The sequence below is a fragment of the Vidua chalybeata genome, chromosome 1, assembly GCF_026979565.1.
Source record: "Vidua chalybeata isolate OUT-0048 chromosome 1, bVidCha1 merged haplotype, whole genome shotgun sequence".
NCBI classification, from domain to species: Eukaryota; Metazoa; Chordata; class Aves; order Passeriformes; family Viduidae; genus Vidua; species Vidua chalybeata.
Genome location: NC_071530.1, coordinates 112487427 through 112499664, shown reverse-complemented (window position 1 = coordinate 112499664; position 12238 = coordinate 112487427). Strand labels below are relative to the sequence as shown.

Genomic DNA, 12238 nt, shown 5'->3' with positions numbered 1-12238 from the left:
TTTATTGCATTTGTGAACATGTATGTGAACGCAGCAATAATCAATGAAATGAAAAATCCACTCCCCAAATTTGCCACATGCCATATCTGCTTTGTACCACTGCCTTGTTGAGTGAAATGGGAGTCAGAAAGTGATGACTTTCCCAGCTGCAATTTATGAACATTTTATTTACTTGTTCACGTAGGGAGAGGAAGAGGTGAACTGCAGGCCAGACTAAGATTTAGATCTAAACCTTGAATTCCACTGTGTACCTAAGCCAGATGTTGCCAAGTCATCCTCCTGGCATGGCAACCAGAAATAGCCAAATCCCAATGAATCCCAAATAGCAAATGAGAGTTATAATGTGTAGTAAAATCTCTAGTAGCTGGAGGCTACATTTGGTTTCTCACCCTGAAAAGGATCAGAAGGCTTTATAAAGATTGCCCAATGCTCATTTCTCTACATGCTATCAAGTTGATTTTCAGCCAAGATCAGCACATTTGCAAATTCATGGTGGATAATGAAAAGACTGAGAATCGAAAAGGAATGGGCAGTGCTTGTCCTTATCACACCACCAGAGTTTACTGACCTGTCATTTGGAAAGAGCTAGCAGGGAGTTGATGCAGCCTTTCAAAACTCACCTGCCTAATGATGGCTCTCTCAGGAGCTGGCATTTGCTGTAATCAGTGTAACAGTTCATCAGAGGTCAGAAGTTCCAAGAAAAGGAAACATGCCCATGTTTCCACTCCCATCTTGGCTGATCAACTAGAGAAGCCTCTGGCTGAAGCCTTGAAATATTCCATTCTTTATGCCTCTCTGCTATGAGGTCTATATAATTTTTTCTCTGAATTTATGGAAATTTTGTCTACAACATCATATTTCTTAGTGTATATTTGAAATATTCAGTACATTTTGAGTCCAAAATTATTTTTTCTCAACCACTTGCTATTATACTCTTAAATGTTACTATTTACATCCAATGCATACAGTTCCAATACAGAAAACACAACTCATTTTCTATTTTTTACCATTTAAAGTGTTCTTTTCATCACTGTCAACTCAGAGAGGGGGAGCTTTATTTCCCTCTTGTCCCACAATCTTTTTCAAAAATATTTTTTTTGTCTGTGGAGTCCTCTTCCAGCATTTTTTGCATCATCTTTCCACCACTATTAAATGTACTACCACCATTCTGAGAACTTCTTACTGCTTCATGCTGTCCAAATAATTACCACCTTCTTATCAATACCCATCACCTTTGATCTTTAAATTTTAATTAATATATCTTATTTTTCTAATGATTTTTCAGACAACCTACCTTCATAATTACTGTATTAAAGGAAACTGACACATTATGTACAGTCAACAAGTATTTTCTAATTACTTTTTCTTTTATCTTTTTAACTTGCTGCAATATTGAGATGTCTGGATAACACAACTGAAGTTACAGCATCTTACACACCTTTGCAGGTACATTTGTTTCCTTGTTGTAATACTAATGGGTCTGTCTGTGCTCCTGTTGCCTTCTCCATATCAAGAATATTTTCCTGAAGATATCCTATGGGTTGGTTCCTTGACTCTAGTTTGACAACTGCCTTCCCTCTTTACTTAACTAATTAAAACCCACATATATATGTATAAAAATTCTAAGTTAAAATAACCTTCAATTACCCTGCTAGTGCTCATTAAAAAAAAACCCTGTGGGTATTTGTTAAGTGAAATTAAATATACACATCTTTTTTTAAAAAAAAAAAAAAGTATAATAGGATGAAGACAGCTTTCAAGTTCGTGATGTGCTTGCAGAAAGAAGTTAAAACTAGCTGTTCAACCTCTTAGAAAAAAATTAATTTTATTTAAAAAAAATCAAGATGACAAGACTATTTGAGATTTGAAATTTTTCGATAAATGATGTGTTGATATAACAAGTAAAGAGTCCTGTTTCTTCTCTGCATACCATTTTGATACTTACTGCACATGAAGACAGAAATTAACCTTACATCTGTAGCCTTTTCTGATTCTACTCAAAAATATTATTTAACTATTCCACTTAAATTAGGTGATTTTTTCCTAACTTCTTTTATGATAAAAAACTACAACCCTCTCCACCTAAGGTAAGCCAAAAAGGAAATCTGGTTTTGAATTCAATGTTCTCTAAAATTTCAGACATCCACAGATAAGTAAACCTTTTTCTTCTCCAGTATTTGACAGGCAACAAGACCTTACCAGTCTCACTGCCCATCAAATCAGCCTCTCTTTCCCATTTGACCTTTTGACTGAGTTTCTTGGAGTGCTCCATAGTATTTCCTTTGGAGTATAATGATTGGTGCTGATGAGAGATTAATGCATTATAATTACATTAATTATAAATGCATTATAATTACAGGCTGTCCTAACAGACAGCATGGCCAAAATGCGTTGTTTGCCAAGGGTTCCAAAGCAGCACAGATCCCTAAATTATGTGTTAGAGTGGTGGAACATTTTAACTGTCATTTATATTTCTTTGTCTTTATTTTTTACAGTAATAAAAGCAAAGAGGCAAGTTCAGGGTAAATCATAACAGTGAAAATGGAGCCAATTAACTGTTTTTTGTTCATTAGGCAGTATCTTCTTCCTTCTTTTGAGTTAGGAGCATATCTTTGCATTGTCTGCATCTGATGTTATGCAAATTTTTATGAAAATTCCCAAATGCAAATTATAACTTCATCTATTGTAGCTTCATTTATACTTACCCATATAGGTGTTATTATTGTTAATATTAGTTGTATTATTAATATTTTACATTTGTGCATCTTCTCATGAAGAAAACAGAAAACAAAATAGAAGTATCTCCCTCCTTTGTGAGTTACACTCAGCACAATTCCATATAAATAAAGTTGGACTAGAGAAAGGAAACTGAAAAATATGTTGGCTAACTAAAGATTTGGTGTAAGGGAGATGAAAGCACTTTTCTTCCTCAAATCTGTCCTCTTGAAGGCGAGTTTACAGCTCAGTCCTATACATATTTATCTCCTTTTATGAGGAATCAAGCTTTTCCTTCTTATGAATCAGATTGCTTTCTTTCCCCTTAACAAGCTTCTTTGTGTGGAAATTATCATTCTATAATTAATAATTATCATACATAACATATACATACTTAACTAAATGCACAGTGTACTGAGTTTTACCTTGGTAATTTTTATTCATATTTTGTTTAAATAGTTGTGTAGATATTAATTTTTTATGCCTGCATTTGTCAATAGGAAAAAAAAAGAAGAAAAAAAAAAGTCCATACATTTTCAGAATTTTGGAACATTGATTTATTCTAGTTAATTCTGTAAGTGATAATGTTAATATTCCCCTTTTATAGTAAAATTGGTAAGACACAATCTGAAGAAAAGTATATATACCTGCATCAAATAGGTTAATTTGAAAAGATTAGGTATGTTCTTTGATGAAACACTCCCATTCCCTTTGAGTTGAGAAAGTAAAAACACCAAGGTACTCTCTAAAGAAAATCTACTGAGAATTCTTCAGGTAGAATAATGAACAGCTACCACACCATTAAAGATAGTTCAAGTGAGAATTAGAGTTATAAATTTAGAAAAACCCAAATGTTCTTTTTCTTACCTGCTGGTTTACGGGAAAATTCCTGTTGATTTTTTTAATCTATAAAAATGAATAAAGAAATAGATTAATACTCAGTCACTAGAATGAAAAACAAAACAAAAAAAACACCCTGGATTTTAGACACATATATTAGACTCTCCTTTCCAAATTATGCTTGCAAAAAAGAAAATAAAATCTCCTGCAGTAAAGGAACTGAAAGCTTTGACAAGCTCATTTGAACAATGGGGTATTTTTGTGGTCACTGTGGTTCATTCTGCTGATTAGAATCCAGGAGAGGTGCATACACACACAATTATTTCTAAATTCCTAAACTCTATGTAATTTTTCTTTTTTTTTTTTTTTTTTTTTCTTATTAGAAGATATAAAAGAAACTAAAATATTTAACTCTAAATAAAATTATTTCAGAGCAACTTAATGCCAACTACCAAAGTCATCAAACTCTGAGCAAATTTCTTTCCTTAAGGAATTATGAAGATTTAGGTCAGAACAGCTTTGGAAACATCACTAACTCTACCCGTTTATCCTAGGTGCAAAATCAAGTATGCAAAATCAGTTCTGATAATCGTTCAAGTAATTTTTTCTCAAAACATTCAACAATATCCTTAGGTGAAAAGTAAAGAGAAAACCAGACTGAGACACCTAATTCGTGACAAGCTTCTGTTTAGCCCTGAAGTTCATGGACTCCATATGAACAAACATTGCCAGCTTTCTGACACAGAAGTGTCCAATACAAAGAGAATTATGTGTAGAACATACTCATTCCTACCATTACTAGAAGTAAAATGTTGTTTGTTAAGCATAAGCTCTGAAAGATTTGACAACCTAGTAATTCTAAAATGTGCATTCATGACAGATACCTAATACCTAGAATAAAAACATATTTAAATTAAAGACATTGTCAACTAGATCTCTATATAGAATGTAACTGAATTATCTGGAAAGCCCTGAAGCCACAGTATAATATTAAACTGCTTCAACCAACCTGCAACATCTTTTTATAAGAAAAGAGGAATCACCACTGAATTTCCTCCAGTCTTTACTATATTGTCCCTGAAGAGCTACATGGAGAGATGTGAGTGGCAATGTGTTTTGCAGACTTCAGAACCAGGCTGCAGTCACAAGCTCTATGAATTCCTCATGCAAATACTGAGCAAGTGTCACTGACATCCCACAATTTTGCTATCAAAGGATAATTCCCACTATCAAGAACATGCTGGCAAGCAATTTCAGTTGGTTTTCAAATGAATCCTGCATCAAAATTGTCAGAAGAACATTTCTACCCTTCCTTCTTTCTTCAATGTTAGTTAAGGAGAAGCATTAGAGGAACAAGGACATTCAAGGGAAAAAGAAATAGTATAAAATTAAGCCATACAGGATACCAACTATCTAATGCGATTTTTTCAAATAAAAAGCAGAGAAAACCCACATTTTTTGACCTAAAAATACTTGAAGACTTCTGGGATTTATTCCTAAATCAAATGTTAATTACTCCAGCATGATAAATCCCTGTTTGTGTTGCTAGAAACTAATAAAGCCTTGTCAAAAGCATGTATTTTAATCTAAGCAAAGACTACAGATAATAGCCTGAAAATTTTAAGTTCTGAAAGAACAATGTAGGAAAAAGAAATTTTTCTTTTCTAAACAAAATACTGAAAATATTTACTTAGTGGCAAGTTACGGTTAAATGTTAAATAATTTAGGACTGTTTTTGTTTACTTCAAACACAGAGATTGCATTTTTTTTAAAAAGATACAAAGTACATTAGGGGCATTGTGTACTGTCAGTATTCTTCTGAAATGGAACTACATACTTGAAACATCATTTTCTCATTCAAAAATTTCCAGCTCATTTTCTTAAATACAATCTAAGCACCTATATTACAAGGTTGTTTCAATTGCTGTTACTTTGATTAATTAAAATAAGTATGTTTATCTTTCAGGTGATTTCTTGAAATGCATTATTTTTAATTCATTATTTTTAATTCTAGTTTAACTGAAACTTCAAAACTGCATTATAGGTGTTCAAATCTACCTGAAACTAAAAATTGTTAAGTATTATTGGTTTTAGGAACACCTAAATATTTATCATTCATGTGTGTAAATATTGAACATTACAGAATAAAAAAAGTTCAACAATTAGGCAGCATGCATAGGTTCTTTCCAGTATGTTACAATGTACATTGAGTAAAATTTAATTTCCAGATCTAAAATATTTGGTAATTAAAACCTAAAAGTAAACATTTTCCAGAAATGAAAAGAGAAAAAAAAATCTTCAGTTACTTTACTGGTTATCTAAAAGAGAAATGTTGCTTCAGTCTGCAATAACTTTACTGAACTCACTGTAATGCTATGTGCAATTAAAAACAATCATGGCACACAGCACTATGTAACTGATGCAATTAAATAAAATTTGTTTTCACCAGTACAATACACTGCAAATATACATGGACGTAATATTTCTAAATAAAACACACCAGCAGATACTATACTAAAAAAAACAGAGGTGTTCTGAGAACATTATTTAGAAAGATGTGTTTATACAGAGCAATTAAAAATCAGGAATGGCACAAAAGGAGACAGAAGAAGAAGCTAGAAAACAAACTCTTCTCTGAAGGCAAAGACAATGTAGACTGATTTGAAGTTAGCAAGAACTACCTGTTTCTACTTCAAGTGCAAAAAAACAGATAAGGGATAATATTCTATTATCAGAATATTCTATTCTGATTCAATTTCCATGAGTGCAAATTAGGAAAAAAAAATCTAAGAACACCATAGAGAAAATAATTTGGGAGCTGATGATCCAGTCAAGGTGGAAGGAGGAAGAAGGAGTCAAAAAGAAGGTCTCTGCAGTATCTTGCATCTGACAAGCAAATATGTAAGTGGTGATAATACAAGACCATATAATGGAATCATAGAAACACAGAATGGTTTAGATTGGAATTAATATTAAAGATCATCTAGTTCCAACCCTCTACCATGGTCAGGGACACCTTTCACTAGACCAGGTTGTTCAGAGCTCCATCCAGAGCTCTGGCTTTGAAAACTTTCAGGGATGGGAAGAATATATTTTAGTGAAAGCTATCAAAGAAGACTGGTTCAAAGCACATGGATTGTTAATGGTACAAATATATTTTAATAGATATGTTCCAAAAATTAATCTCACAGTATGCTTGGACATCATAGACATGAAGAATACTGGGCAGGGAGATGATATGAAGTGGAACATAATGAAAAATGTCCCATGGCCAAATTCAGTCATTTTTCTGCACGAGATGTTGCAACCACAGATGGATATTTTCACAGTGATGGCTGTGCCTACTCTGCAGAGGAAGCAAACAAGAACATGGAACACAGCACTTCTCAGCAGGAACACAAATGAGCAGGCCTTGGCTTCAGGTGCACACAATGATTGCAAATGTTTGGGGCTTTTTAGATTTTATTATTTAAAAATATCCATGCCAGAGAAGCAGTAACGCAGAAGAACACCGTTCCATATCTTTTTGCATGAATTGTAGCCTATTATTGTTGTCCTCTGCTGAAATGCAGCTGATTAAACGCATAAAAGCTGGGGTTTAAATTTTCACATTCAGTTAAAGCTGAATTGAATTGTTCATTCCTCTGAGAGATACTGTTTCAGACATTCTTGGGGTAAATAACACAGCAATAAGTATTTTCAGTTTCCATATGAGGATTTTAAAATGTAATTTGAAAACTACTATTAATTAGAGTTTTTTTGCCCTTTCTTAACTATTTATATTAATGAAATTTTCTATTCCAATTTAATCACATGATGCCCATGAGATAATGAGGAAATGTATCTTTCAATAAGCACCAAGGACTCTTAAGAGTAGTAAGATCAAGAGATTCCATGTTTCTCCAGTCCTTAAAAATTTAAATAGAAGCAATCAGATGTTTGAAAACTCTATGTGTACCACACTATTTCCTATTATCCTATTATCGATCTTATTTCATTATAAACTATGCTGTAAATTAGACTCAAAGTTCTAAAGGGATAATGGGAAAGATGATTAATAGACAATTAAGATGCAGGTAATACATCTGGTCCTCTACAAGAAAGAATAACAGAGTAGGTGTTAGTTGTTAGGACAGAGATCCTGACAGAGACCTTTCCCTTGGAATACCTAAGGGAACAGCCAAGACTGAAGGGCATCATATGAAACAAGTGGCCACCAGTGCCTGCTCAGCCTTTTGCTGACTTAGGCAGTAAATAAGATACTCACACACTTTTACATAGGATTTGATCTCTATTTTTTTTTTCAGTCTGGAGATATCATATAACTTTGCAGGTCACAGTAATTTTCCATTTTAAAAAGAATATTTTATTATTTTTATTTATGCTAGCCATTTATATGGATTTCCCCAAAAAATTTTAGCCTCTGTAACCTTCTCTATCAATCGTTTGCATTACAGAGCTGCTGACTTAAATTCATCAACAGGTAATTAAAATAAAATAGCTTGAGAATAATGTAAATTCATTGCATAGTTCTTCCTCTCATACATAGAGACGAAGACAAGCAACAATACAGTTTGCACCATTGGGCTGTTAAGTGATTCAAAAAGGAAGCCAGATCATTAAAATTTGACAGAAAACATGAGTCCATGCTGTGGTAATCTTTTGTTAATGAATAAGAAATAGTACATAACACTTCAAATTACTAGTTGGTTAGCCTTACTTTCTGTCCTTGCTAGGTTTTTGTTTACTCAATGGGATAAGTAAGTTGTCATAAGATTGTGAAATTTTGTTGTCCAAGGGTTTATGTGCATTGAAAGAATCAGAGAAGATTTGAAAGAAGCACGCAACAGCTCCCACAAAATACATCATATATTGGTGAATGCATTCAAATATATGTATAATTGCCTATAGAATAAATATAGCAATTCTTAGTGATGGTTTTATAAGCTGCAGTAGATTTTAGAGTTCACACTAAAAATATGTATAAGCTAAGTTATGCAAAATGATCAGTCAATATGTTCTGGAAAATATGGGAGCATAGGAAGTACTTAATTCACATCTGCTTCTTGACCTACCAGTGATGGCACCATTCTCTGTCATGTATTGATTACATTTTACCAGCTGAATGGTTCAAAGGATAAAAGATTGGGATTACTTCCATCATTCCTAGCATTTTCATGTCCTAGTTGGATTTTTCTCAAGACTAGACACACTGGATTGCAAACACATGCAGCCTGAAGGAGCGCAGAATCAACTTCCTTGAAGGAAGAAAGGGGAAAAACTCCAGAATATACGAACAGTTACATAGAGGAGAGGCTTGATCCAACACTGAATAATGCATGAGCACAAGCATGACCTCTGCTTTCGAGTCTGTTCCTATAGATACCTGCAGGCTGAGTCATCCTCACTACACTTCCTAGATGAGAACAAAAGTGAGAACCAAAATGATATGTTTCAGCTTATATAATCAATGTTATAAAATCTCTCTTTGGAGTCAAAAAATTACAAATAGAGATCAAATATATGTAAAGTTTATAGACAATGAGGACACAGTAGACATTATTCAGGAAGTCCCTAATCAGTTGTCTGAAGAAGTCCTAAAGTAGCAGATGGCTGGAAAGACAAAAGAAAATATAACTACTCTTTTGTTATCACCAGACACAGGACTAGATGGATCTTTATTTTGGTACAGTTTAACAGTTCTCATGAATCATCTTAATCCACATGTTTCATTTTAATCCTGTATAGGAGTAGAGGAAGATAGTCCTGAGATAATCTTGAGGTCACATCTGGAAAGCAGAACTCTATAAGCTTCCTTCTAAATCCTACTGACTGTCTTTATTAGCCAGCTGTACAAAATAAGCAGAGAGCTTCCATGCTTTAGTGAGCTCCAATAAATGCAGGTATTTGATAAATACTTTTGGGGACAACAAAATATAGCTAGTAAAAGTCAGGAGTGCACCTCCAAAAGCAGAAGCCGATGAATACAAATCATTCTTAAGAGAGGTGTTGCACTTTTGAAAGAAAATATTTGTATATTGAGAGTTATTAGTAATTTAGGACACGTAATAGCACTATCAAAGCATGAATGGCCATCTGAAATGTGATCACAAACCTGCATATTATTAAACCTTTTTCTTTTTCACTCAAAAGGATTCAGTGATACATTGAATAGTACCAGCACAGAAGTAATGGATGTATATCAGAAAGAAATACCAGATTTGTGCCTATTACATGGAAGCATAGTGGGAGCCCTAAGGACAAAAACCCAAAACCTACTCTTCAAACATCTGTGAGGTTCCAATAATAGGATTGCAATTAATTTTACTCCAATTAAACTTTTCTTTTTAAAAAAGTATTGTACTTTTTTACTTGACAAATGAATGGCATCACTTAATCCTGCAATATTTAACAGCCATTCCTAAAACTGAATGTCACCTTAATGACAATATTTTTATTGTGCCTCTTTAAAGAAGATACATGTGTTGCAAACAGTTTTATAACAGTGAATCTTCATAAATAAAATACCAACAGCAATATGCATACTATTAGAGACACTGAAAACAAATTAAATCCAGTGCCTGAAGAAGCTATTACGGTCCCATCTGAAAGATGTTTCTCTGTACTGAAGACGCATTAGAAGGACTGTGAACAAGAAGAATTGAAAAGATATGGAAAAAACCTGACAACGAGACACTGGGATCATTCTTCAGATAATGAAATGCACCTGAATAACTGTGGCTTATATAATAATAGTAGTTGCTCACTGCAGTATGATTACTGCAGTATCAATCACACTAAGAGTTAAAAAAGCTGGTGTTACTTATTACTACAGAGCAAGGAAGCCATGTCATTTTTCCAGCAGAAACCAGACTTAAACTGTTAAATTAAACTATTAAAAATTGATCTCCTGGTGTAAAATACCAGATTTCATTACCTCTTGGTTTTTCAAGGCAATTAAATATTATAGATAAGCCCAACTTCAATTTTACTTTTCACTTACCATTTCATTACGACTTAATGTTTAGACAAAAAAAATACCCAGGATATAGTATTTACTTTCAGAATTTTTCATAGAATGACAGGGGAAAAACTTTAATATTATCCAGTTTATCTTATCGCAGTATTTCTGAATGTAAGTTGCAAACACTGATATGAATTTGTAAAATTCTGTGATAATACAAAAGAACAGCAACATATAGCTGAAAAGCAACTCAATCGATTGAAGCTGTTTGTCGAATCCATTTGTACAGTCCTGCCACAATTAGTCTCTTAATGCCTCATAAGTCAATCTATTAGCAAATACACCTCGACTTAGCATTGGAAGTTCTCCTTATATTGAACCAGACTCCTTCCAGTTGCAGTTTAATCCCATTGCTTCTCATGTAATCCATCACAGAACCAAAGAAGAAACTGCTTGCCCTTTGTGTAGTTTTTCTTAAGTTGAAGCATTATTCTTTTCTTCAGGCAATGCCAGATTCATTTCACCCTGTATTTTCTTGCAAGTTCATGTTATTGTCAAAGAAGCTAGAGCCTATTTTGGTAGGCTACTTTTGCATATGGGCACTGAATGACACACATTTTTCCTGAATGAACAAGAGAACAGACTAGCACATTACAACGGTTCTGATCCCCTCAGCCTTCCTCCAAGATTCTTGCAGCCACTTTTTATCTGCTTAGAGTGACACAGAAATCAGTCATGCCTGCATGAAGGAGCAGTCACAGGTAATTGTCATTTGACTAGATGGCTTTGGCAATATTCCTCAGATTTAAGCTCCTGGTAGACAGAAGACTTCCCACAATATTAGGTCCAGGCTCTAGACCAAAGTTTTCAGCACACACAGGAGTGACTCACTCATGACCAACCAATATATCTTTTCCTCTTGGGAAGATTGATCCTTAATCTCACAGCTTTTCCAGCCTGCCAGGCTTCCATTTTATTTTTAATCCACTTTCATTAGGCTTGAAACTTCAGCTCCTGTGGGCATCATTTTAATGCATCACTGCCTGAGGAGGGATCATTTCCCTATGAAGAAAATCTGAGTTGAAATAGCTTGTTAGCTAGGTTTTCCTCAATCACAGTAGGTGCTCTTGTAGATCTTCCTGGCTTCCAATCACCTTCCTTACCAATCACCTTCTCCACAGCCCCATTCCAGATTTCACCCTCTCTGTCAGCTTTCCTTTGCAATTTCTTTAACTACTTAAGACATTTCACCAGCACATATGTCACAGCTGAGGAATCTTCCTCCCTCCTCAGCCTTCTTTGGGAAGGGAACTGCAAACCATAACTCCTACGAATTCAGTTTAAGATTTGGATTTAGACATCTATACTTTTGGTTCCTGCCTAAAGTTTCCACTTGAACTGTTAGCAAGTATTGAAGAAAAATGTATTTGTCTTCCCAACTGACATTTTCATCAGAGGTTTGCTCTGTATATAATATGTTTGCTGAAGGTCATTATTCTCCTTTTATTCCTTCCCCCTAAAAGTCCTATCCACAGCTTTTGAGCTGCTTTACTGAGTCAAAGGGTCCTTTCCTTTTAGGTCCCTGTTTCCAAACTGGTCTTTTCATTCTGAGTGGACTGAAATAGAATAAAGCAGTTTGTTGAAGACTGCAACTAAACATATTTTGTTCCTCTGCCCTCAGTCTACAATCTACTGACCTTGCTCATGAAGAATTGCCAA

At 34.1% G+C, this 12238-nt stretch overlaps 1 protein-coding gene across 1 annotated transcript in view; it reads right to left on the bottom strand.

The window, feature by feature from the left end:
- Positions 1–12238, bottom strand: part of SNTG1 (syntrophin gamma 1) — a 312663-nt gene that overhangs the window by 62023 nt on the left and 238402 nt on the right. Inside the window, exon 12 of the mRNA XM_053965314.1 lies at positions 3583–3621. Coding sequence (XP_053821289.1) covers positions 3583–3621 — 39 coding nt within the window. The remainder of the gene's footprint in view (positions 1–3582; positions 3622–12238) is intronic.